The following is a 26,449-nucleotide window of genomic DNA, read 5'->3' on the forward strand; positions in this document are numbered from 1 at the left end:
AAAAATCTAGCACATGTCTCCAAAATTGTGGTACTGACTGCTTAGCTTGCATAGCTTAACTAAATAACTTGTCAATAAAAATTGATCATTACTAGTCCTTGAACTCTCAAGTTAAAGTTTCAAACTAAGGTTATTAATAGAGTAACATATTAATATTATTTGTTCTCATTATATAATCTCTAAAAAGTGTGTTCTTCAGGGGTAACCTAATTGAGAATCTATTCTGTATAGTATTTTAAAGATGACTTTCAAATGTTCCCCGGACTGTCCAGACATATATTAAATGTGGCAGGAATTTCTTAAAGGCCTAGGCTTGCTTTAAATTTAGTGAAAATGACTGACTAATTTCTTACATAAAAACTCATCATGTAGTTTGTTGATTTTCAATTCAGGAATTGTGCCTAAACTTTTGGGTCTTAGAATTATTTTGATAACACTTGTTACCTCTTCCTCTCTATTTCATATAAAATAATAGGTAGATATTGCAATTTTGTGTTTTTTTTCTTATTATGCTTTTGATATAACTTCTTTTGTAGTCTTTTTCCTCGTGTTGGTAAGAATATATTGAGTAATAAAAGCATAGTCTAAGACACTTGTTTTATTAAAGATGTCCTAATTCACAAACCCTTGGTGTGTTTTTTGTTTTTTGTTTTTGTTTTTTACCAAAGATACGAATTAGTTGTTTAAAAAATACTCCTCATGATATTACCAAATAAAATCTTCCCTGAAAATTGATTGGTCAGTATTTAGAAACAAAATGAATGAAGATACAGATTATTTGCATTTTTTCTTTTGTTTGGAAGTATTGATGGTTTCATATTAAATAGCATAGCACAAAGACAGGACTTTATTACATATGTATTTTTGTTGTAAAATACTTGCAGGTACATTATATTAAGGATATAATGCCTTCATCTTATTAGAGTTGCTTTGAAGATAATTCTTCTTTTTTGGTAACTGCAGAAGGTTGTGCTCTTAATTGTCTTTAAGTCATTTTTATTTTATATGTATATATTTTAAACTAAATATTCAGTTTATATTAAACTATACCTCTTTCTAGGTGGTCTTTTATCTTTGGAGTAAGACATTTTCACAGAGAAAGTATTTTTATTTCCTCGAACCTTGAGAATAATAAAGGTGCTGTTTGAAAGTGTTAAGTTTGGATTTTGCTTCAGAAAATTAAATACTTTTTTGCTGGCTTATTTGGCCTAGGTGTGTTCTTTAGCACTTAGAATCCTATAAATACTTAGATACCAATTAAAGTCCATAACCACAATGTTTACTTACTCTGTTATTGCTAGAGTTTATTATGGTTGAGCTCATTAATATCATTTGTCATATTTTCCTTGCTTTGTTTCTTTGGAAGTTGCTGTTGCACAAATTGCTGTCACACTTTATAAGTGGAATTGCTTACTCAAATTCCTTCTCCCTTTCATATAAATGATTTGACAATATGGGTAATGCTAAAAATACTTAAGTATGCTTTAAAAAGATATTGGTTTGTCCCAAATTATGAAAAAAACCCTCTTGGAATTTGTGTTTGGTTTCTTCTAGAAGTACATGATGTTCTCCCATTTATCTTTATTTTGATATATTTTTCTTTAAGAATGGAAATACATACAATAAAAAACTTTTAAAATCCAAATGCCCATTTTAATTGCAATGAAAAGTAGGTGGAATTTGGGTATGTGTTGTTTCTTCTTATTCCTAATTTTAGCACCTTTGTTTTATTTCTGTCTCTTATATTCCTATCTGAATTTTTCCTTTTGTAGGAAAGTGCTTCCTTGGCAGATAGATTGATACAGGTATAGTTTTTTGGTTTTTTTTTTTAAAAGCATTTTCTCTAACATCTAAGGGAAGTCCTAAACCTAGAAATTCATATTTTAATGCATGCAATTTTACATGCATTTTTCTGGAAATAATTTTTGGGTGGTATCTATGGGTGTAAACTTAATTTTTGATAACAATGTGTTACTTTTATTAAAATAAGCCCATCTTTTGCACGTTATAGAGCTAACCTTATTTTAAAGTATTTATTTCAAAATGGCAATCAGTGGATTCTGCAAAATTAACCACTATTTATTGAAAACATTTGTCCTGCATGTACAGTAATATTGCATGAATTGAATTTTTATTGACTGAAAGAGGAATTGTTCTTAAGATTATCAGATGAATTTTTCATTGAGTCTCCCAAAATTTGCTGGAGCAATAATAAGCTGCTGGCTAATGATTACTTAGGTTATTCTGTTTTCTGAGGTGATTTTTTTTTTTTTTAACATGTCAAAGTAAGTAACTAAACCTCACAAAGGCAGTCTTTCTTGAATCTATCCTAAATTGCTTTACACACACAAAAATTATGTCCTAAGGGACAAGTGACAAGAGCCCAGGAGGCTGAGGAAAACTACCTCATAAAACGGGAGCTGGCCACCATCAAACAGCAGAGTGATGAGGCCAGTGCTAAACTGGAGCAAGCTGAAAGTACCATCAGGAAGCTCCAGCACCAGCAGCAATGGGTAAGGAGTCCAGTAGTGTTTTTTCTCACCTTCCTCATCCCCTTCCTTTAAACTTTTTTTTTAAGCACAACTTCTGTGCTGTAGTTTTTTTAACAATTTTGTTTTCTACTGTAATTGAATTCTTAATCAATTTTAAGTTTTATAATACTTAGGGGTCTTATTGTGGCCTAAGACTCCTCGTTCTAACTTTTTTTTTTCCTGTTTGCACAGTTTTGTTAGAAATGGGTATTATTTTGTTTCCTTACATTATGTTTTAAGTCACAGCAAATAAGTGGTGTTTGTCAGAACTGTTTTTTAGGTTTTAGATATCTGTTTTATAAAAACTAGTTTTTCATTTTACAAATTAAAAGATTAATTTGTAAATCTTTTGCCAGTTTTTGTTAATTGTGTACATAAGATACTACCTAGCATATAGAAAATATGTAAATATCTCATTTAGATCTTTGATAATATGGTGATTTATGTCTTAGAAATACTGTAGTCTTCATACATTGAGACATTAAATTATGGGTTCAGTTGTATGCTTAAGTTTTTTCCAGAAGAGAGAAATTGTCAAAATGAAAAAAAAGATGAATTTTAAAAATATTATGTTAACTATCTTTGTGACCCCATGGACTGTAGCCTATCAGGCTCCTCAGTCCATGAAATTTTCCAGGCAAGAGTACTGGAGTGGGTTGCCATTTCCTTCTTCATAACTTACAGTAGTAAACTGCTACTGATCATAGAACTATCCTCAAGTATCTTTTGTAACTTAGATACTACTTTCCATTGGCAAATTCAGACCAGTATGATCTTAAGCAAAAATTTGGAAGTTAAAAAAACCCCAACTATATGAGAGTTAAAAAGAAAAGCCAGCTGTTTATCTTTAAGAAAATATTATTTATTTCAGCTTTCTGGTTTCAAGTAAGAATTGGATTGTAACAAGAATAGGAAGAAAAAGTGTTAAACCTAGAACTCTATAAAGTGAGAGTTAAAGTGTTAAACTTAGAACTCTGTAAAGCAAAAAGAATGACTTCAAAGTTGGATGTTATTTTTATTCAGAAAAATTAAGAAATGGTATTCTCTTCTGAGCATGAAAACCAGAAAACTAAAAGCAAAAAGAAGAAATTGTTAATTGAAAAAAACATAGATTTTTTTTCTTATTATGTTAATTGAATATGATTACCAAAAGAGTGGTCAAAGAATATATTCACTGCTTATTATCTGTGGAAGACTGGTTCCAGGACACCTGAGGATACCAAATTGTTGTGTGCTCAAGTCCCTTCTGTAAAAGGCATCGTATTGGCATTTAATCTGCATGCATCCTCTCATATACTTTAAATCATCTCCAGGTGACTTATAATGCCTAGTACAATCTATTATGTTGGCCAAAAGTTCATTCAGGTTTGTCTGTACCATTTTACAAACCTGAATGAGCTCTTTGGCCAACCCAATAAATACTATGTAAATAGTTGCCTTTGTATGACAAATTTAAATTTTGCTTTTTGGCACTTTCAGGAATTTTTTTTCTTGAATATTTTCAACCCATGGTTGGTTGAATCTGCAAGTGCAGAACCTGTGGCTCTGAAAGGCTAGCTGTACTAAAAAGATGGGAACTCAGATGTTTTATTTTGCCTTTGAATAAAATATCAGTAATATCAAAGTATAAAAACAGGGAAAACAGAATTGAGAGGTCATGCAGAGAAGGCAGTGGCAACCCACTCCAGTACTCTTGCCTGGAAAATCCCATGGACAGAGGAGCCTGGTAGGCTGCAGTCCACAGGGTCCCGAAGAGTCAGACACAACTGAGTGACTTCACTTTCACTTTTCACTTTCATGCATTGGAGAAGGAAATGGCAACCCACTCCAGTGTTCCTGCCTGGAGAATCCCAAGGATGGCAGAGCCTGGTGGGCTGCCATCTATGGGGTCACACAGAGTTGGGCATGACTGAATTGAATTAGCAGCAGCAGCAGCTGAGAGTTAAGCTGAACTGAGTTATCAGTGTAATCTGATTTTGTCATGGGGAAAGATAAATATTATGTTTACATTTAGTATAAGCTACAGTCTTAATAAACTACATTAGAATTATGAATTATTAGTTTTTTACATAGTTTTTCAAATAATAAGACCTGTGGATAGACTTGTATCAAAGATAAAAGAAATACTGGTTTATAATGAAAGAGCTAAGTGAGCAGACAAAAACAGCCGGAATGAACTGAAGCTTTTGAAAATAGTCAAGTGTAACAAAAAGAATATTTGTACTCTAATTCAGGGACCGTTCAGAGAAGTTCAGTCACTCAGTTGTGTCCAACTCTTTGTGACCCCATGAACCTCAGCACGCCAGGCCTCCCTGTCCATCACCAACTCCCGGAGTCCACCCAAACCCATGTCCATTGAGTCAGTGATGGCATCCAACCATCTCATCCTCCGTCGTCCCCTTCTCCTCCTGCCCTCAATCTTTCCCAGCTTCAGGGTCTTTTCAAATGAGTCAGCTCTCCGCATCAGGTGACCAAAGTATTGGAGTTTCAGCTTCAACATCAGTCCCTCCAATGAACACCCAGGACTGATCTCCTTTAGGATGCACTGGTTGGATCTCCTTGCAGTCCAAGGGACTCTCAAGAGACTTCTCCAACACAGACCCATATTGAGGGCCTATGATACAGCAAGTAAAAAGCAAATTGCTACTGCAATTTTTTTTTACCATCTAAGCATACATTCTCTTAAACTGAAATAAACTGTAAAGCAGACGTATAAAACAGCAATGCACAAAAATAGGTGAAAATATCAGAGCCTTGGTTAAAATTTCAGTTTCAAAGTAAAGTGTATATCCTTGGGTAATCAGTAACTTCCAGGATGATCACAGGAATATTACTTTTTTAAAAGGATCTTACAAAATAAGAGATACTAAAGGCTTTGAGGCTGGCAACTGCAGCTAAGTAATAATGGCTGCATATCTCAAAAGAAGATCAGTGACCTTGATAATGCTTCATTAAAAATTCCTGAAGCATGTGGTTTGTGAATAAATAGAAAAATAACTTATATTAACAATGCTAATTTACTCTGTATGTCATAACAAACTAACTTTATTTCTGTAATAAACAAAAATTTTTAGAAGTTATTGGTAGTCTCTCTTATGATATCATTCTTGACAAAGTAGAAAAATATAGATGGAATTAGTAAACACGTGGTTTTACAAGTGACTGTGTCAAAACGGCTATTCGTGTTGAAGAGATATAAGAGGGCTTTGTCTCCTAAATCTGTGCTTCAAATATATATTATTTAAATCTTCATATATAAGGTATGTTTAAAGTTTATATATGAAATATTTTAGGGATGTAGGTAATATGCTAATGGTGAGTCAAGATTTCAAAATATTTAAACAGTCTGTTCAGAATAAGAAACTAAATAAAAGATTATCTCATAGAAATAAATCTGTAGTTTTGTCTTGAAGTTTAAATCTTAAAGATATATCTTAGTGATGCTTTATGTAACAAAAACCTTGAAATTGATTGAGAATCAGGAATTACCAGTAATAATATGATACTCCCCAAATCCCAAGTGTAGTCTTCTAGAAGTATAGTAATCCAATTCTAAGTATCTTGTAGAAACTTAGTGGTGGTGTATCTAGTTTGAATACCAAAACTCATATGCAGTGTTTATAGACTATATTATGGCTAGTTTAGGAAGATGTGGAATCCCTGGATATTTTTGGATTCTACTAAAGAAGGTTTTAAAGATCATCATAGATATAGTTATTTTTAAGTATTTGCGAGGTGAGTTTATGGAAAAGTAGTTAGTCTCTTTTGATATTGCTTCAGAGGCAGAATGTGTTTAAGATCCAAAGATACAAAATCTTATTGGAATTTTGACAAATGGAGTAATTTCTTTGCAAAGTACTGAGAATACCACTCCTTGAAACTGACCAACTGACATTGCTAAATGTCTTGATTACAGCCTTCCAATATAATGTCATGAAGTCTTCAAAATTCTCTAAGGTTTTCAAGTTTATTCCAGCAGGGGATATTGAATTACCAATATAATCAACCACCACCACCACCCTCTACTGCCAGTAGTGTCATTTTATATGATATACATAGCTTTGGATTTCATATAGGGAACTGAATTCTAATCCTGTTTTGCTAGCTTTGTGACTGGATACTCAAGGATTGGGTTTCTTTTCTTTTCTAAAATGATTGTATAAGGCTAAACCATGACAAGTCTTTCTCTTTAATTTTTTAAATGAACTTTGTTGAGGTATAAGTTACATGCAATCGAATTCATCAAATTAAAGTTAAAATATATGGTTTGATGTGTTTTGACATTAGTTGTATAACCTTCACAGTCAAAATGTAGAGCATTTCCATCACCCCCACGATTTCCTTCATGTCCCTTTGCATTTCACCTTTTCACTCCCAGGACTTCCCTGGTGACTCAGACAGTAAAGCGCCTGTCTACAATGCGGGAGACCTCGATTCGATCCCTGGGTCTGGAAGATCCCCTGGAGAAGGAAATGGCAGTCCACTCCAGTACTGTTGCCTGGAGAATCCCATGGACAGAGGAGCCTGGTAGGCTGTAGTCCATGGGGTCGCAAAGAGTCGGACATGACTGAGCGACTTCATTTCACTTCACTTTTTTACTCCCAGCAGCCTTTCTGCTTTCTGTCACTGTGGTTTTTCCTTTTTTAGAATTTCATATAAATGGAATTGTAAGGTATGAGGCTTGTGTGTCTGGCTTCTTTCACTTAACATATTCACTCACTTTTTTTCTTCTTGAAAATTTTTTTCATTGTGGTAAAATAGACACAACATAAAATGTACCATTTAAGTGCTCAGCTCAGTGGCACTAAATACACTTTTACTGTTGTACGACAATAACTACTGTATTTATAGAGCTTTGTCATCATCTCAGACAGAAACCTCATGCCCATTAAAAAATAACTCTCCTTTCCACCTCCACCTCTTCACCCTTGGTAAGCTCCAGTGTATCATATAAGTAGAATCATAATATTCATCCTTTTGTATCTGGCTTATTTCATTTAGCATAATGCTTTCAAGGCTCATCCTTGTTGTAGCATTGCATTAATATCAGAATTTCCTTAGTTTTTACTGTGGCTGCATAATATCCATTGTATGTGTATATATTTTTTCACCCACTCATCTGTTTATGGTCATTTTGGTTGTTTCTACTTTTTGGCTGTCATGAATAATACTGCTGTAATCATTGATCATTAACACAAAGATATCTGTTTGTGTCCCTGCTCTTAATTCTTTTGAGTATATACCTAGAAGCAGAGTTGCTGTGCCAAATGGTGATTCCATGTTTCCCTTTTTGTAGTTTCAGCAGACTATTTCCCCCAGCTGCTGCTTCATTTCACATTCCCTCCAGTAATGTGCAAGGGCTCCAGTTAATTCCTCTACATCCTCAACAACTCTTGTTCTTTGCTTTGCTTTTTTTCTTCACTGTTTTTTATTTAAAGAAAAAAATAGTCATCCTGCGGTAGATGTTAAGTGATAATTCATTATGGTACATAGGAGTAAATTTAACTAGGAAGATGAAAGACTGTGCACTGAAGACTATGAATCATTGTTTATCCAGTCATCTGTTGATGAAAGAAATTAAGGTATAAATAAATGGAAAGATCCCATGTTCATGTATTGGAAGATTCATATTATTAAGATGTCAGTGCTACCTAATATGACTTATAGATTTAATTATGTCAACCATTTCGGTCTTTTACAGAAATGGGAAAACTTATCCTGCAGTTCACATGGAATTGCAAAGAGCTCTAAATAGGGAAAACAATCTTGAAAAAGAACAGAATTGGCAGACTCACATTTCCCAATTTGAAAACCTACTACAAAGCTAGAATAATCAAAACAATGTGGTACTGGCAAGAAGATAGACATATAGATCACTGAAGTAGAAATTGAGAGTTCAGAAATAAGCCAATACATCTATGGCCAATTGATTTTCATAAGAGGGTACCAAGACCAATTGATAAGGAAGAATAGGTTCTTTAATAAATGGTTCTTGGAAAACAGGATACCCCCATGCAAAAAAATAAAGTTGGACTCCTATCATACACCACATTAAAAAATTACTCAAAATGGATATCAGCCATCTTTGTGCTTTCAAAACACATAAGGATTAAAAAAAAAAACAAACACATAAGGATAAAACCTTCATGAGCTCAGATATAGCAGTGGATTCTTAGATATGAATTCTTTGTCACCAAAAGGATGAGCAACAACTACAACCAAAAAACAGGTAAACTGAACTTCAAAAGGAAAATTTTACTCAGTTTTAAAATGAACAGAGAATTATACAGCATCAATCAAGACATGGAAACAACCTGCATGTCCACCAATGGATGAATGGATGAGGAAAATGGTACACATAAATACACATGATATACCCCTACATGCTAGCATATTATTCAGCCATGAAACAAGGAAACCTCGCTATTTGCAACAACATGGATGGACGTTGAAGGCATAATGCTAAGTGACATGTCCGTGAAGGCACGTATCACATGGCTCACTTATATGTGAACCCCAAAACAAAAAGTCCACCAAGCTCATAGATAGAGGCAACAGATTGGTGGTTTCAAGAGATGGGAGGATGAGTGAAATGTAGTTAAGGGAATCAAAAGGTAGAAATTTCCAGTTATAAATAAGTCATGGGAATGTAATATACAGCATGGTGATTATAGTTGACAGTACTATGTTACAGTACTATAAAGTTGACAGTACTATATTACAGTACTGTAAAGTTGCTGGGAATAAGTTTTGAAAGTGCAAAAAAATTGTAACTGCTTATGGTGATGAATTTTAGACATTGGGGTGATCCTTTCACAGTTTATACAAATACCGAATCATGATTTTGTATATCTGTAGTTAATATGATGTTATATGTCAATTGTATTTCAATAAGACATTTTTTTAAGCAGGCAGAAGACTTGAATAGACCTTTCTCCAAAGAAATATACAATAGGCAACAAACATTTGAAAAGATCCTCAACACCATTAAGCTTTAAAATCACCTGTCAATTACTTTAAAATGACTACCAATACAGTATTATAAAACAAAGTAAAATTTAAAAAAAAATGATCACCTAAAGCATTGGCTAGTGAAAAATTTATAGTATCGAATGCTATATTAGGAAAGGAAATAAGTCTCAAACCAACAATCTATTCTTCTACCTTAAGAAACTAGATTTGTCTGAGAAAAGTGAACCTAAAGCAAGTAGAAGGAACAAGTATAAAGAGAGTAGAAATTAATGAAGTTGAAAACAGTATAAAACAAAAATAGAGAAAATCTATGAAACCAAATCCTGGTTCTTTTAAATCATCAATGAAGTTGATAAAATTGTCTAGACTGACTAAAGACAGAAAAAATAATAGCCCATTTAGGGATAACATTGGCTTTTTACATATGTAACTAATTTGTCTTATAGCTTGGTTTTGTCTGATTCCTTCTTTGTGGTATCATATTTTCTGTAAACTAGGTTCAGTTAAATATTTTTAACATTTAGATTATAGATGATGTTGTGAACTTTGCTTTAAATTAGGAATCCCATAATGTAAGTTCCCACTATTTAGTGATGCTGAGTTCATTTGCCATGCTGAGTTTGATTACCACACACCCTCTCCCTTGTAAAGGTATGGTTTCTTCTTTGCAATAATTAATATATTGGGAAATACTTTTGTACCAAGTAAATATCTTATCCTCATTCACCTATTACCTAATGGTTTTAGCATCCTCTGATTGGGTTTCCAAGATGGTGATTTCCATATTTTCCCATTTTTTCCTACTCTGTTAGCTAATGTTTCTCTGCAAAAGAGAATTTTTTCTTTTTTTCCCCTTCAATCTCTCTCTTTTATGTACTTTGAATACTTTTGTATCATTCCAGACTCATATGCTTTTGTTTTGATGTTTCATATCATTTTTAATTATTTTAATGCAGTTGGTACAATGGTATATATTAAACTTTTGAGTCGCAGTTTTTTGTATAATTTTAATAGATTTTTGAATATTGATATTCCTTAAAAAGCATTTGTGCAGTACACAGTTATTGAGTAATTGTCTTTAACAGGTCACTGGTTCCATTTAATGCCAGCTCTTTGAACGTGATATTGCTGGTTTTCAAAAATGATGTTATTTTATTATAATTTTTAATTGAAATATGTAGTTGATTTACAATATTAGTTTCAGGTCTATAACATATTTACTCCATTTAAAGTTATCACGAAATAATGGCTATATTTTCTTGTGCTGCACAATGATCTGTGTTAATTTATTAGTATTTACTGTACTAAATAAAATTTATTTCCATTTAGTAATTTTATAAAACCAAGCATTTAGAGTAAACTATCCTAGTCAAGGCTGTGGTTTTTCCAGTAGTCATGTATGGATGTGAGAGTTGGACTATAAAGAAAGCTGAGCGCAGAAGAATTGATGCTTTTGAATTGTGGTGTTGGAGGAGACTCTTGAGAGTCCCTTGGACTGCAAGGAGATCCAACCAGTCCATCCTAAAGGAGATCAGTCCTGGGTGTTCATTGAAGGGACTGATGTTGAAGCTGAAACTCCAGTACTTTGGCGGTCTGATGCGGAGAGTGGACTCATCTGAAAAGACCCTGATGCTGGGAAAGATTGAGGGCAGGAGGAGAAGGGGATGACGGAGGATGAGGTGGTTGAATGGCATCCCCAACACAATGGACATGGGTTTGGGTGGACTCAGGGAGTTGATGATGAACAGGGAGGCCTGGCGTGCTGCGATTCATGGGGTCACAAAGAGTCGGACACGACTGAGTGACTGAACTGAACTGATCCCTTGAAGTGTTTGTTATACAATGTTACACATCAGTTTTCCTAGGAAGCCCATAGAGGTAGAAATGATCCTGTAATATTTTGTACAGTCGCATGTCTGACTCTGTCCCTTTTGAGTGTGATGAGGCACAGATGTGTTTATGTTGGATGATTTTTCCTGAGGAGATCTACTGTCTGAGTCTTGCTTGATCTATTAATATTTAAAAACTTTTTATCGTACACATGACTGCCTATCATTCAGGTGTCCTGAATAAGTAATCTTTGTCCATCAGTGTATTGGCTAGGAACAGCGTATACAAGAAGGATTATAACAGTTAACATTGTTGACTGCTGAAGTGACTGCCTTTCAGATGGTTGAGACCTTTGTACCAGGAGGTACTAAACAGGAGGCTAGGCAAGGTTTCTTTTGATCTTCCTTCCTCTTCCTATAATTCTAGAAGAAAATATGAAATAATTATGTGATAATTTTAAGAACCAAGGATTTGGTGTGAGGAATAAAAAATAATCGTACTTAGAGTATACATATGAATAAACATTAAAGACTAAAAACTGTTAGTGCAAGTTGTGAAATCTTTTAGATAATTTAGAAAATGTGTTTGTTGAGCAGCATTTAGAATTGCCCAACACCTGCTTTTACCTAGTGGGTTTGTTTTTCTTTATGAATATGGAAGTTAATATCTAACATCTCTTCCTGCACAATAAACACTTAATCTTTGGTGACATTTCAAGAAAAAGCCATTTAATTTCAAAAAAACATATAATTATTGGTAAACTTATTTAAATTTCCTAGAAATCCAAAATAGACTATATTCAGTTCAGTTCAGTCTCTCAGTCGTGTCCAACTCTTTGCGACCCCATGAACCGCAGCACGCCAGGCCTCCCTGTCCATCACCAACTCCCAGAGTCCACCGAAACCCATGTGCATCAAGTTGGTGATGCCATCCAACCAACTCATCCTCCGTTGTCCATGTCTCCTCTTGCCCTCAATCTTTCCCAGCATCAGGGTCTTTTCAAATGAGTCAGCTCTTCGCATCAGGTGACCAAAGTATTGGAGTTTCAGCTTCAAAATCAGGCCTACCAATGAACACCCAGGACTGATCTATGTCAGGATGGAAATCCAGGTTGGATCTCCTTGCAGTCCAAGGGACCCTCAAGAGTCTTCTGCAACACCACAGTTCAAAAGCATCAATTCTTCGGCACTCAGCCTTCTTCTTTATAGTCCAACACTCGCATCCATATGTGACCACTGGAAAAACCATAGCCTTGACTAGATGGACCTTTGTTAACAAAGTAATGTCTGCTTTTTAATATGCTGTCAGCTGCTGCTGCTGCTGCTGCTGCTAAGTCGCTTCAGTCGTGTCCAACTCTGTGCGACCCCAGAGACGGCAGCCCACCGGGCTCCCCCATCCCTGGGATTCTCCAGGCAAGAATACTGGAGTGGGTTGCCATTTCCTTCTCCAGTGCATGAAAGTGAAAAGTGAAAGTGAAGTCGCCCAGTCGTGTCCGACTCTTAGCGACCCCATGGACTGCAGCCCACCAGGCTCCTCCATTCATTGGATTTTCCAGGCAAGAGTACTGGAGTGGGGTGCCATCTAGGTTGGTCAAAACTTTTCTTCCAAGGAGTAAGTGTCTTTTAATTTCATGGCTGCAGTCACCATCTGCAGTGATTTTAGAGCCCAGAAAAATAAAGTCAGCCACTGTGTCCACTGTTTCCCCATCTATTTACTATGAAGTGATGGGACCAGATGCCATGATCTTAGTTTTCTGTATGTTGAACTTTATGCCAACTTTTTAAGCTTGGTAAATTCTTACACTGTTGGTCAGTATGCCTCGAAATCTGAACAGAAGTTTTCTTCCAAAATAATTTTGGCCTTAGTCTAAGATTAAATGTTTTACATTCATATGTAATCATTTCTTTTCAGCCTAAATAATAAATGAATGCTCACTTTAATGGAAATAATTGTTTTCTTAGCATTTTTTTCATCAGAATATCTTGCAGTTGAGTATAAAAATAATCAGAGATGATCTTCCACCTTAAAGGATGTATGTAAGTTTTCAGATGTTGGAAATCATTTAAAAAATGATATGCCATTTTTTCAAAAAAGTTTAGTGTGGCAGATCTTTAAATAGGGCATCCATATTGTTTGGATTTCTTTTAAACAAAGACTACATGGAGCATGTGGTAGGGAGGATTACAAACATCTTTTGGGATCATATGCTGGGTGGGAGAGCAACATACAACTTTTTAATTTAAATTTTTTTACCTTCTGATATTCCTTTGCATAGAATCATATTCTGGACTATTTACCTATGTAAATAGTATAGATGCTTTAGCCATAACAGTAGAATGTACCATGTGCTGTGCTGTGCTTAGTCACTCAGTTGTGTCCAACTCTGCAACCCCATGGACTGTAACCCGCCAGGCACCTGTCTGTGGGTATTCTCCAGATAAGAATACTTCAGTGGATTGATATGCCCTTCTCCTGGGGATCTTCTTTACTCAGGAATTGAACCTGACTCTCTGGCATCTCCTGCATTGGCAGGCAGATTCTTTATCACCGAGCCACCTGGGAAGCTCTAATTCTTAGAACAGTACATATTAAAATTCTTCCCTGGTGGCTCAGACAGTAAAAAATCTCACTGCAATACAGGAGACCAGTGTTCAGTCCTTGGATCAGGAAGATATGCTGGAGAAGGACATGGCTACTCACTCCAGCATTCTTGTCTGGAGAATTCCATGGACAGAGGAGCTAAAATCCATGGGGTTGCAAAGAGTTAGACATGACTGAGGGACTAATACTTTCACATATTAAAACAATATATTAAGCTCTAAAAAGTATTATTTCATCCTTTATATGGCTTGCAAGTTAAGACCTGGGCTCTGTACTCCATAATCCCAATTGACAGAATTGCCTATTTTTTTTTACTTGCTGGGTCTTTTAAGGTTACTTAGGTAAAGTGATAATACAAAGTGCTTAGCATAGCCTGACGTATAATGAGCACTCAGTAGATGTTAGCTGCTGTCATCATTGTTGTTATCATAAACTTTAAAATCTGTTTTATAGTGAGTGTAACAGGAACATCTTAAAACGAAACAGCTGCACTGGAAATGATCAGGGCTTGGGCTCAATATGATAGTTTAATTGTTATTAAACCTCACTTTGAGCTTCTCTTGGCGTTGATGATTTTTAAAAATAATTATATTTATTTATTTTGGCTGTGCCGGGTCTTTGTTGCTGCATGGTGTTTTCTCTAGCTGAGGTGAGTAGGGGCTACTCTCTAGTTGCAGTGTGTGGACTTCTCATTGCTGCAACTTCTCTTGTTGTGGAGGGGCTTAGTTGCTCTGTGACATGTGAGATCTTCCTGGATCAGGGATAGAACGCATGTCTCCTGCATTGGCAGGCAGATTCTTTACCAGTGAGCCACTGTGGAAGCCCCTTGATGATTCCTTTCTTCTCTCAAAAGTTTGTCATTCTTTTCCTGACCTCAAGTCAACCTCATATATAAAAGACCAATTTTTGTTGATTTGTTTTAAAATTTTCAATGCAGTGTTCTTGGTTTCCAGATTTTTATTGTTTCTTAATTATTTTTTTCTGTTTGGTTTGCGAAAACTATAAAGTGAAGTGGACTATCCATGTTAAAAAGTTTTCTACTCAGAAATTTTCTTCCCCAGTGTTCACTTGTTTCAGAGCCACTGTCTTCATGGGGCACATCCTCCTAATAAGCAGCTGGAAATGTCCACATGTGCTGCAGTTTTTTTTCAGACTGTGTGGCACCCATAGCCTTTCTTGACATCTCTTATTCCACTGGAGGTAGTTAAGTTAAAAAGCTTAATGAAAACAAGAGAAACAAAACTCCTTGTTTTATAAATGACACTCCCCCCTTCCCACCCCATGGAAAAAAATTTCAAAATTGAAACAGGTGTTTTACAGTGCACAGTAATGTCTTTTAACAGTGGCTTTTTAAAATAAATTTATTTATTTTAATTGGAGGTTAATTACTTTACAGTATCCCAATTCTGCCACTCACTATTTGTCTGTCCTTTTACAAAGTACTTAACTTCTGTATATAATATAAATTTTTTTATCCTATATATAATAAAGGATTATTGAGATTTAAGTGAGTTGGTCCTCTGGAATAATGCTTGGCATAGAATGAGTGCTTAATAAGTGGTAGTTACTGTTAAGATTAATGTTAACATTATTTCATTATTCTACCAGTTTGTTTGGTCAATGGCATAAATGGCTAATAATAACCAAAACTTAAAAGACTAAAACTGACAGGTGAAGTTTTAATATCAGAAGTATATCATTTTCTTGATCAAATTTAGATCTGCAAAATTTTGAACAGCAAAATTGGAAATGTAGAAATAAATGCCAAATAAGAGAATTCCATTGCAGAAGCTCTGAGCCAATTGAAACGGACCAAAACCAAGCAAGAATAATAAAACCTCTATAATCAGTAAATTTAATCTTATAAAATTTACCCTGTATTAGAGTTCTGCAGAGTAATGAAAGTAATTCCAGTCCAAGGGTAGGAGAAGACTAATGTCTTAGCTCAAGCAGCAGGCAGGAACAGAATGAATCCTCCCTTTTTCTGCTACATGTTCTGTTAAGGCCTTGAACAGATTGGCTGGTCCCCACTTATGTTGGGAGGGCAGTCTACTAAGTCATCTGAAAACACCTTCACAGAAACACCCAGAAGTAATGTCTAATCTGGGCATCCCATGTCCTAGTCAAGTTGATGAAAATTAACCATCACAAGTCCAGCCTTTGTCAACTGGGCACCCATGTGCATCTTATTAATCTATACTTAATCTCCAGGTAAAGAAAACAGTAAGGTCATAATTCTGCATAACTTCATACAGTTATATCCTGAGCATAACTAAAAATGTACTAATGTCTTCCCCAGAAGAGGTGGTGAAGTTCTTGAGTGATGTTTTCCCTTCTTGATATCTTGTAATTTAATTACAGGATATACTGTAAAATTAACAATACTTAAATGCTATAATATAAAGTCAGTGCATCTTATATTGCATAATAAGAGAACAAGAGAGAAAAGAAAACACACATATTCAAAGAAAACAGAAAACATTCATAGCAAAATAGGGAGGAAATACTCATGGCAATTACAGTCCTCATTTATGTAACTGATCATGTGGTAGTATTTGTAACTACCTTCTTCCACTACCCACTCTGTATTCCTTTACCTTCAACAAGCACCTCAGCTGGTCATGGTTCTTTGCTTGGTGGGGTAACCCAAACCTTGAATCCTACAGGATCTGGGCCATAGGCAATCCTTCCTGAATTGAATTATTGTAATTTTTTTTACCTTAACTACAAGGCATGATAATATTAAGAGACACATGAAAGGATCTCCTATGTTTCACATATATTCTTCCAAATCTCCATTGTAGTGTAGTGGACTACTCAGTAGTGATCAGTCAGCCAAACCAACACCGTAATTCTCTTTTTTTACTCACTAATTCAGATGTGTGAGGCCTCTAAGTGGTTTGCCTTAACTTCCAGTTTACTGTCTCTTCATGGACCCATTTCTCCCTCAGGAACTAAGAAATCTAGACCAGCAGAACATAATGTTGCAAAGCAAACATTTTGTTGGTGAGTCTGTAGCAGTAATAGTGTCACTCCTATTTATACCCCGTGATTCCTATATCTGTGAATTATGGGAGAAAAATGACACTGTATATTGCACAGAGATGCACAGCATATTCATTCTTCTGGAGAACCTTGTCCCAGTCTTGTAAGATATTGCCACCTAGCTGGCACTGGAAGTGAGTTTTCAAATGGTCATTCCACCCTTCTGTCAGATCAGCTGCTTGATATTAGGGAATTTGATAAGACTGATGAGTTCCATGAGCATGGGCCGATTGCTGTTCTTATTTTGCTATGATGTGCACTCCTTGATCAGAAGCAATGCTGTGTAGAATACCATCACAGTGGAGAAGGCATTCTGTAATTCCATGGATGATAGTTTTGACAGAAGCATTGCATGCTGGGAAGGCAAGTTCATATCCAGAGTAAGTGTGTATTCCAGTAAGAGCAAAACATCCCTTCCATTTTGGAACTGGGCTAGTATGATTAACCTGCTGTCAGGTAGTAGGTTGATTACCCCCAGGAATGGTGTCGTATCAGGGATGTAGTGTTGATCTCTGTTGCTGGCAGATTGGATACTTAGCAGTGGCAGTAGCCAGATCACCTTGGCGAGTAGAAATGTGTTGCTGAGCCCATGTATAACCTCTGTTCCAGCTACTGTAGCTACTTTGTTCATAAGTTTATTGGGCTTTCTGAGGATAGAGGCTGACTGGTATCCACGGAATGGGTCATCCCATTCAATTGAGGTTTTTTTTTTTTTTATGACTTAAAATCTTTTGTTCCTCTAACTTGAGAGCACCATTTTCCCCTTTCTCTATCAAGCAATGAAAAATATTTGACTCCAAAAGTAAAAAGCAAGAAACAAAAAATAAAACAGAACTTTTTAGTTAGTGCTCAATAGCAAATAGTATTACATTTTTCAGAGTTGAGCTGGAACTGACCTCATAGTGCAGAGAGCATAGTGGAAGAAGCAGATATTATTATATTCCTTTCATCTAAGTAGGGCAACACTGCAGCTTTTGTGATTTGTCCAGCCCAGAAAGGAAGAATGAGAATGCTCTTGCCACAAGAAATTTTGGATCACACTTTCCTTAGAGCCTAAATCAGAATCTTATACATTGAACTGATTTTTTAAAATCCTCTGCTGAGGTCACCCTTTGGCGAACATTCACGTGGGAAGCAGCATCTTCACAGTTTTAGCATATTCAGAAAAGTATGTCTCCATATATCTTCCCCAGTTTCTTTGTCACCAGTTTTCTCTTTCTTTACATTGAACCAAGGCATGTCCAGCATTTCCAGTTCATTCACCATGGGCCACCCTTTAGTCCATATTTCAACCAAACAAATGTTAGTTTTTTTCCTAAACCTCCAGGTCATAGCACTAAATGCAGAATCTCCAGTGAGTCCATATCAGTACTAAGAACTGATCCCAATAAAAGCTTTTTGTTCAATAATGTATATGTATGTAATTGAATAGAGCTAGTTGCTATATACAAAAATTGATAATGAGATGAAATTGGCTTAGTGAAGTTAGATTTATTCTGAATACTTTGTTAAAGTGTATCACTGCTTGTATAATTTTCATTAACATGTTTGTACTAATAAACATGGAATTAAAACTTCTTTAGTCTCAGTACAAAAGGGAAAGAAAACACCTACCTGGGCCGGGTGGCAAAATGGTAAAAATGCTTCTACTACAATTTAGTATGAGCTGTAACATAAAATACAGGTATACCTCAGATTGTGGGTGCAATTCCAGGCCACTGCAATAAAGCAAATATCACAAAAAGTGAGTCACACAAAATATTTGGTTTTCCAGTGCATATAAAAGTTACGTTTACACTGTATTGTAGCCTGTGAAGTATGCAGTAGCACTATGTCTAAGAAACACAATGTACACACATTAATTAAAAGATATTTATTGCCAAAAATACTAGCCATCATCTAAGCCTTCAGTGAGTTGTAATCTTTTTGTTGGTGAAAGGTCTTGCCTCGATGTTGATGGCTGCTGACTTATCAGGGTGGTGGTTGCTGAAGATTGACAATTTATATTTTTAAAAAGGCAAAGTGAAGTTTGTTACAACGATTTTGATTCCTTTCATGAAAAATTTCTCTGTATCATGCAGTGCTGTTTGATAACATTTTGCCCACAGTAGAACTTATTTCACGGTTGGGGTCAATACTCTTAAACCCTGCCAGTGCTTTATTAAGTAAGCATGTGTAATATTCTCAGTCCTTTGCTGTCATTTCAGTAATCCACATGCATTGTCACCAGAAGTAGATTCCATCTCAAGAAAGCATTTTCTTTGCAAGTTTTACTATGAGTTTGCAGCAAGTCAGTCACATCTTCAGGCTCCACTTCTAACTCTAGTTCTCTTGCTCTTTTTGTTACATCTGTGCTTACTTCTTCCACTGGTCTTGAACACCTCCAAATCATCCATGAAGGTTAGAATCAGCTTCTTCAGTTAATGTTGATATTTTGACTTTTCCCCACGAATCATGAATTTTCTTAATAGCACCTAGAATGGTGAATCTTTTCCAGAAGGTTTTCAGTTTTTTTTTCACAGATCTATCTGAGGAATGGCTCATTTTTGACAACTATAGCCTTACAAAATGTATTTTTTAAATAATAAGACTTGAAAGTCAGGATTATTCCTTGATCCCTGGGCTGCAGAATGGATGTTGTGTTAGGAGGCATGAAAACAACATTAATCTCATTTTACATCTCCATCAGAGTTTTTGGGTAATCAGGTGCACTGTCAGTGAACAGTAATATGTTGAAAGGAATCTTTTTCTGAGCATTAGGTTTCAACAGTGGGGCTTACAATAGTAAGCCATGTCATAAACAAATGTGCTATCATCAAGGCTATGTCATTAATTTTTAGAGCATAGACAGTAGATTTAGCTTAATTCTGAAGGGTCCTAAGATTTTCAGAATGGTAAATGAGCACTGACTTCGACTTCAAGCCTCTAGCTTCATTAGCCCCTAACAAGAAAATCAGCCTGTTCTTTGAAACTTTGAGCCAAGCATTGACTTCTCTTCTACCTATGAAAGCTTTAGGTGGCACGTACTTCTAATAGGAGGTGGTTTCATCTACATAAACAATCTGTTGTTTAATGTAGTCACCTTCATTAATGATCTTACCAAAATCTTCTGGATAAGTTGCTACAGTTTCTACATTAGAACTTGCTGCTTCAGATTGCACATTCATTTTATGGAGATGGCTTCTTTCTTTAAACCTCATAAATCAATTTCTTTTTAACTTCAAACTTTTCTTCTGAAGCTTCTTCACCTCTTTCTGCCTTCATAGAATTGAAGAAAGTTAGGTCCTTGTTCTGGATAAGACTTTGGGTTCAAGGAGTGTTAGGGCTGGTTTGATCTTCTATCCAGGCCACTAAAACTATTTCCATTATCAGCAGTAAGGCTGTTGTGCATTTTTACCATTTATGTGTTCAGTGGAGTAGCACTTTTAATTTCCTTCAAGAACTTTTTCTTTGCATTCACAACTTGGCTGTTTGGGACAAGAGCCCTAGTTTTTGGCTTATCTTGGCTTTCCACATGCCTTCCTCACTAAGCTTGATCATTCCTAGCTTTCAGTTTAAAATGAGAGATATGCAATGCTTCCTTTCTCTTGAACACTTAGAGGCCATTGTAGGTTATCAAATGGCCTGATTTCAACAGTGTTGTATCTCAGGGAATAAGGAGGCACAAGGAAAAGGAGAGAAATGCGGGGAATGGCTGGCTGGTCAGTGGAGCTGTCAGAATGCACACAACATTTATCAGTTAAGTTCACCATCTTAAATGGGTGTGTGGTTCATGCCCCCTGAAAACAATTGCAGTAGAAACAGCAGAGCTCACTGATCACAAGCCAAAAATAATAATAATGAAAAAGTTTGAAATATTGTGAGAACTACCAAAATATGACACAGTGAACCTCAATGAGAACTACAAAATATGACTTGAAGTGAGCAAATGTTGTTGTAAAAACAGTGCCAATAAACTTGGTTTGAAGTAGGGTTGCCACAGACCTTCAATTTGTTAAAAAACAAAAACAAAAAGTATCTTCAAAGTGCACTGAAGTGAGGAGCAATAAAATGAGGTATGCTTATATTAAATAATACCCACTAAGCACTGTAATTAATAGTTAGATGGTCATATATGTAAGACTATTGCAGTAGTTCAAAGAAAGATGAGAGCATAAATAAAAACAATGACTGTTAAAGATAGAAAGGAGCAGACAAATTCAAGAGGTAGCTGGAAGGAAAACTAAGATGTGGTGATTGATTTGATATGGGTTGAGTATAATAATAGGGAAAGTTTTTACTTGGCTGGTTGTTAGATGATGGGATCCTTAGCATATAAGGAGGAAAAGATAAGGAGTCCAGTTTTGAAAGGCTGAATGTGAGGTGAGTGTGAGGCTAAACAGACGAAGAAAACCATAGGAAGTTGTTAATATGAATCTGTAGTTTATTAGAAAGATCAGGGTGAGAATACAGACTTGAGAGTCATCACTCTTTATATATCTGTATATCTGTCGATTTCTATCTATATTTATTGTCCTTAGAGTTCCACTATTATGTTCCTCTCCCTCTCCCCCACACCGCCTTTGCTTTTTTTAAAACTATTTTGCAGGTTCTTCCTTGGTGATCTCATTCATTGTCTATATAGAATTAAATAGAGTAAAAATCTGATATACGTTGTATCCGATAATGTCTTTGTATGGACTGTATTAGACAATGGATGAAATCACATAGGAGGAATCTACAAAATAAGAAAATTAACAGAAAGGTTGAGAGAAATCACAGAATATAGAAACCCTGAGGCCTGCTGATTGATATACACATATGTACACACATAAACACATAGGCATATCTATAGTAAAGTAGTAGAATTGACAGAGCAGACAGAAGATACGAGGTAAAACCATGAAAGAGTAACACCTCAGAATCTGGGGGAGGAGAAATTTTTAATGAGTGGTCGGTTGTTTTAAATTCCATAGACTATCTGGTGAAGCTAAGAGCTGAATGAAAGGGCTTTCCATTGAGTTTTTATATTGTTATTGGATATTAATACTGTTAGTGATTAGAGCAGTTTCATCAAGGGATGAAGGCTAAAATTAGTTTGTAGTGGATTGAGGAACAAACTGGAGAGAAGAGAAATAACATGTACACTGTAGAAAGAATCCCTTGAACAACAGAGAGAGGAGGATTAGAAGTTCTGTAAATTTTATTGCTAAAAATTTGTTCCCAATATTACTAGTCTTTTTTTTTTTTTTTTTAACACTTGATTGGATGGGTTGGTTTACACCAGATCAATGACTCCATTCTCATATTGGCCATTTCGGTTTGATGTATTCCTTGAGCCCTCCTAATAAAGTCTTAACAAGTAAGCCTGAATTACTCTTGTCAGAGCTTTAAAGGCAAAAGATTCTAGTATTACTCATAAAATAACTGTGATCTAATTAAACAAAATCATGACACCTGCATTTTGGATGCAGCCGTTCTAAAACTGTCATTTTTCTGTTTGGTAAGGTAAGTATTTGCTAAGGTGATGTACCTATTGCAAATCTATTTCTTATATTGAAATATTGTTTTAATAGTATCAGAAAGTGACTGGGAGAAATAAGACTGAGTTTAAAAGTTCTCATTTGCCTAGTAGCTGAACTGTGCATTTTTAAAACATAACTTTTTGAGTAATGGGCAAGGGAGTACTGTATATTTTAATTAAGTATTTAATAGTTTTTAAATAGTTTTAATTTGCTATCTGTTTTGTTCCTAATATATTAAAGAGTAAAAATACCCATTCTTTGCTTATGTTAGTTCAGTAGGAGATTATTCTCTGTGACTCTTATTTTGGAATTTTGAGTTGTCACTATTTTTTAATCACGTAGTAATTACTACATGAATTAAATGTGAAGTGATAGTTTATTTTAGGAAGTCTCTTATAGTGGTAAATTAGATGTCTTTTTCCTTTTTTGAACATCTTTGGGTACAAACTAGTTTGAAAGGGGATTTCTTAAATAGCTACATTGGTGTAAAGTAGGAAAGGAAATGGAAGAGTTTCATCCTTTCATGGTTAATTTCTTTATGCAGCATTGTTGCTTCTAGCAATCATTTTCATGAGCATATTTAAAGAGATCAGTACATTTCTAACAGCAAATACATTTTTGTTCTTTTGGGATTTAGGATGGTTTACTTTATTATAGATGCCTTATTTTTATTCCTATTAGGTTAAACTAGAATTTACAGTAGATTTGTACTTGTCTTCTGTAGTCTATATCAGTGCTGTCTATTATCAATATAGTGTGAGCCACATATGCCTTTTAAAGTGCCATAATAAAAGGAGTAACTAACAATGAAATTAATAATAAAGTTTTATTTGATTAAATCAGTATTTTAACTCAGTACATTTGAAATATTATTTCAACATACAATCTGTGTTAAAATTAATGAGATATTTTGACTTTTTATTTGACATTAAGCCTTCAAAATCCAGTTTGTATTTTACACTTACAACCTTTCTTAATTTGACTAGCCACATTTCAAGTGCTCAGTAACCATATGTGACTGGTGGTTACAGTGTTGTTCAGTTCAGGTCTATAGAGCTGGAACAAATTGTTAGCATTTGGATGAATGGACAGATAAAAGAAGATATTTATCTTCTATGGATTGGGTTTGATTATAAACACCTGATAATGTGATCATCATTATAGATATCAAACCTGGAATTTTTTGTTTTCTGGAAAAGAGATAAGCTGGAAATACTAGGTGGATGGAACTTTTACAGTCTGGTTACCCTCAATAGCTGTATTGTGTAATTGCACTTATTTTTATTATATATACATGTTCAAACTTCTGAAAAATTTCAGTGTATGTCTATAACTTGTAGCATAAATGCAGTTCCAACTACAATGAAGATTTTGTGCTACAGCTAGAGAAGGAATTGGTCCAAGCCCGACTGAGTGAAGCTGAGTCTCAGTGTGCGCTGAAGGAAATGCAGGATAAAGTGCTGGATATAGAAAAGGTAAGAACAACATGAAGGCTGTCATTCCCAAACTAAATGGGACATATGATAGATATTTAAGTGCTTATTGAGCAGTGAAATTTGGCATGGTTTTTAGCACATTAAAAATCTTACATGTTATAAGAGAGAAAAGGAAAAAATACATGTTTGCTATTTAATTTTTATTGTTACCATACTAGTCAAAGCCCCATATTTTGGATAAAAACAGAGATTAACGTCCTTTTCGAGGGAATAAACCAGGATAATTTTGATATAAATGATATTTAATGATTGGAGAAAAGAAAGGAATACAGATTAACTGTTGTCAAGATAAGTAGTACTTAACGGCCTTTAGAGTCACCCAACTATAGCTGACGCAGTATCTTTCAGACTGCTGCTGCTGCTGCTAAGTCACTTCAGTCATGTCCGACTCTGTGTGACCCCATAGATGGCAGCCCACCAGGCTCCTCTGTCCACAGGATTCTCCAGGCAAGAATACTGGAGTGGGTTGCCATTTCCTTCTCTAACTCATGCATGCATGCTAAGTCGCTTCAGTTGTGCCCGACTCTATGCGATCCCATGGACAGCAGCCCACCAGGCTCCTCTGTCCACAGGATTCTCTAGGCAAGAATACTGGAGTGGGTTCCATTCCCTTAAAATCCTGGGGCAAATGGGATGATATGAACTATAACAGTCTACAACGTAGTAATATTACATCTTGGCCATTGATCGAATACTAACCCTTTTTGTTTTTAGTATATAAAATATGCTGAAAATATTCCTCTTAAGCACATTTCAGTTAATGTAATTAAACAGAAGACAGCAGTTTCCTTCTAGAAGAAATAGATTTAGCTTTGAAAAATTGGCCATATATTTGTTAAATTCATTTATGGAATACTTTTGGGTCAGTGTAGACCACAGTGTATTTTTTAATTTAAAGCCTGTGCCAAACATGAGTAAAAAGAACTAAAACCATAACCACATTTGTAGTTCTTTTAAAAATGAATATTACCATTTTTATCCCAACAGTATATAAATATATCACTTGCTTTTCTCCCAGTTCAAGGTAAATTTTTAAAAATCCACTGTGAAATTTTCATCCTAAGCACAAAATACACAAATATTCATTTTAATCAAATTTCAGCTGAGAAGTGAACATTTTTACTTTGAAATATGTAGATCTGATATATATGAAGTGAATTTTTTGATTGAAACACATTGCAAATGTGTCTTGTTTTTCTTGTAAAAGTAAATTTGTTTAAAGAAAGAAATTAACCATTGTTTTCAAATATTGTAATAGTTTTATCTGCAACAGTGTAGAAATAGACTAGTTAAATACGTAAACATTTCAGGGAAATTTTCATCTGAGTATAACTGTTACAGCTTTCCAACCTACAGAAAACCATCAAGTTTATATAGGAAGATTTTAGCTGGAGACGTACTTATAGAAGTTAACTTACCTCTTTTGAAGGTTATTAAAGAACAGATGAGTAGTGGAAATAGAAACACTTTTAGGTTTCTTATAACCTCAGACTTGAGAGTCTGTGTTCCAAATCACAAATTCTGAATCTCTGTTTTCTCATCTATAAAATCGTAGATGATTTGGGTTCTGTGTTGCGTTTTTTTTCTTTTACCCTTAGGTAGTATCTAGCCATTGATTCAGAATCTCATAAACAATGGATGTGAAAGAGCCTCAAATTCTTAACTGTTTCTAAATGAAAATAACTATAGTTAATAGTGGAATAATTGTGCTAGAAATCTACTTGCTATTTTTATATTATCTTTGGAAAACTTTTTTTCCTATTTGTTGAGAAAAAAGCCAGAAAAAAATAAAAAGTGCCTAATGGGGAGTATTCTGGGCTCCATGATTTAGTTAAGAGTCTGGATCTTTCTGTTTTGAATATTTGGAAGAAGGAAATGTTCTTGGGTTCAATTTTTTTTAAGTAGCTTTGTTAGTATTCATGCATCCTATGGTTAATTTCTTCATGCAAGATAGGTTTTTCTTAAAATACATATACAGTAAATTTCTGGTTTCCAGTTGAGAAAATATTTAAAATCCATCACAAAAAATGTGTAGTTGGCAAGAATAACTTTATTCAGCCATCTCTGTGGGCTAAAATGTTAATGAAAAATTTCAGAGATAGAAAATTTTATAGACTTGGAACTTAGTTTACTTAAGGAACTTTTATTAGAGCCTAATTTAGAATTCTTTGGTCATTCCTGAGAGCAGTTTAATATGGCAACCCTATATCTGAAGATGGGTCTATCAGAGGTTAATATGTTTATTGCCATGTTGAAAAACATTTTTAATCTTGTTGCTCCATAATTCTGATTAGTATTTTATTAAAACAGAATTAGACTCTCTGTGTCCTTAAAATTAAAGACAGTTCCTTCCTGGTGGGGATGTAAAACATGCAACTGCTTTTGAAAAGTTTGCCAGTTTCTTAAAAATTAAATGTAGAATTACCATCTGATCTAGCATTTCTGCTGTTTCACATATACTCAAGAGAGT

At 35.0% G+C, this 26,449-nt stretch overlaps 1 protein-coding gene across 9 annotated transcripts in view; it reads left to right on the forward strand.

Annotated features, from left to right (window-relative positions):
- EVI5 (ecotropic viral integration site 5) overlaps positions 1 to 26,449 on the forward strand; it is a 226,152-nt gene that overhangs the window by 112,422 nt on the left and 87,281 nt on the right. For 4 of the 9 annotated variants that reach the window (XM_040232310.1, XM_040232312.1, XM_040232313.1 and 1 more), the window contains exons 12-14: positions 1,773 to 1,805; positions 2,367 to 2,513; positions 23,824 to 23,958. In XM_040232310.1, coding sequence (XP_040088244.1) covers positions 1,773 to 1,805; positions 2,367 to 2,513; positions 23,824 to 23,958 — 315 coding nt within the window. The remainder of the gene's footprint in view (positions 1 to 1,772; positions 1,806 to 2,366; positions 2,514 to 23,823; positions 23,959 to 26,449) is intronic. The other 5 variants (XM_040232305.1, XM_040232306.1, XM_040232308.1 and 2 more) reach the window with 5 other exon arrangements.

This window comes from Oryx dammah, unplaced genomic scaffold, assembly GCF_014754425.2.
Source record: "Oryx dammah isolate SB20612 unplaced genomic scaffold, SCBI_Odam_1.1 HiC_scaffold_28, whole genome shotgun sequence".
NCBI classification, from domain to species: Eukaryota; Metazoa; Chordata; class Mammalia; order Artiodactyla; family Bovidae; genus Oryx; species Oryx dammah.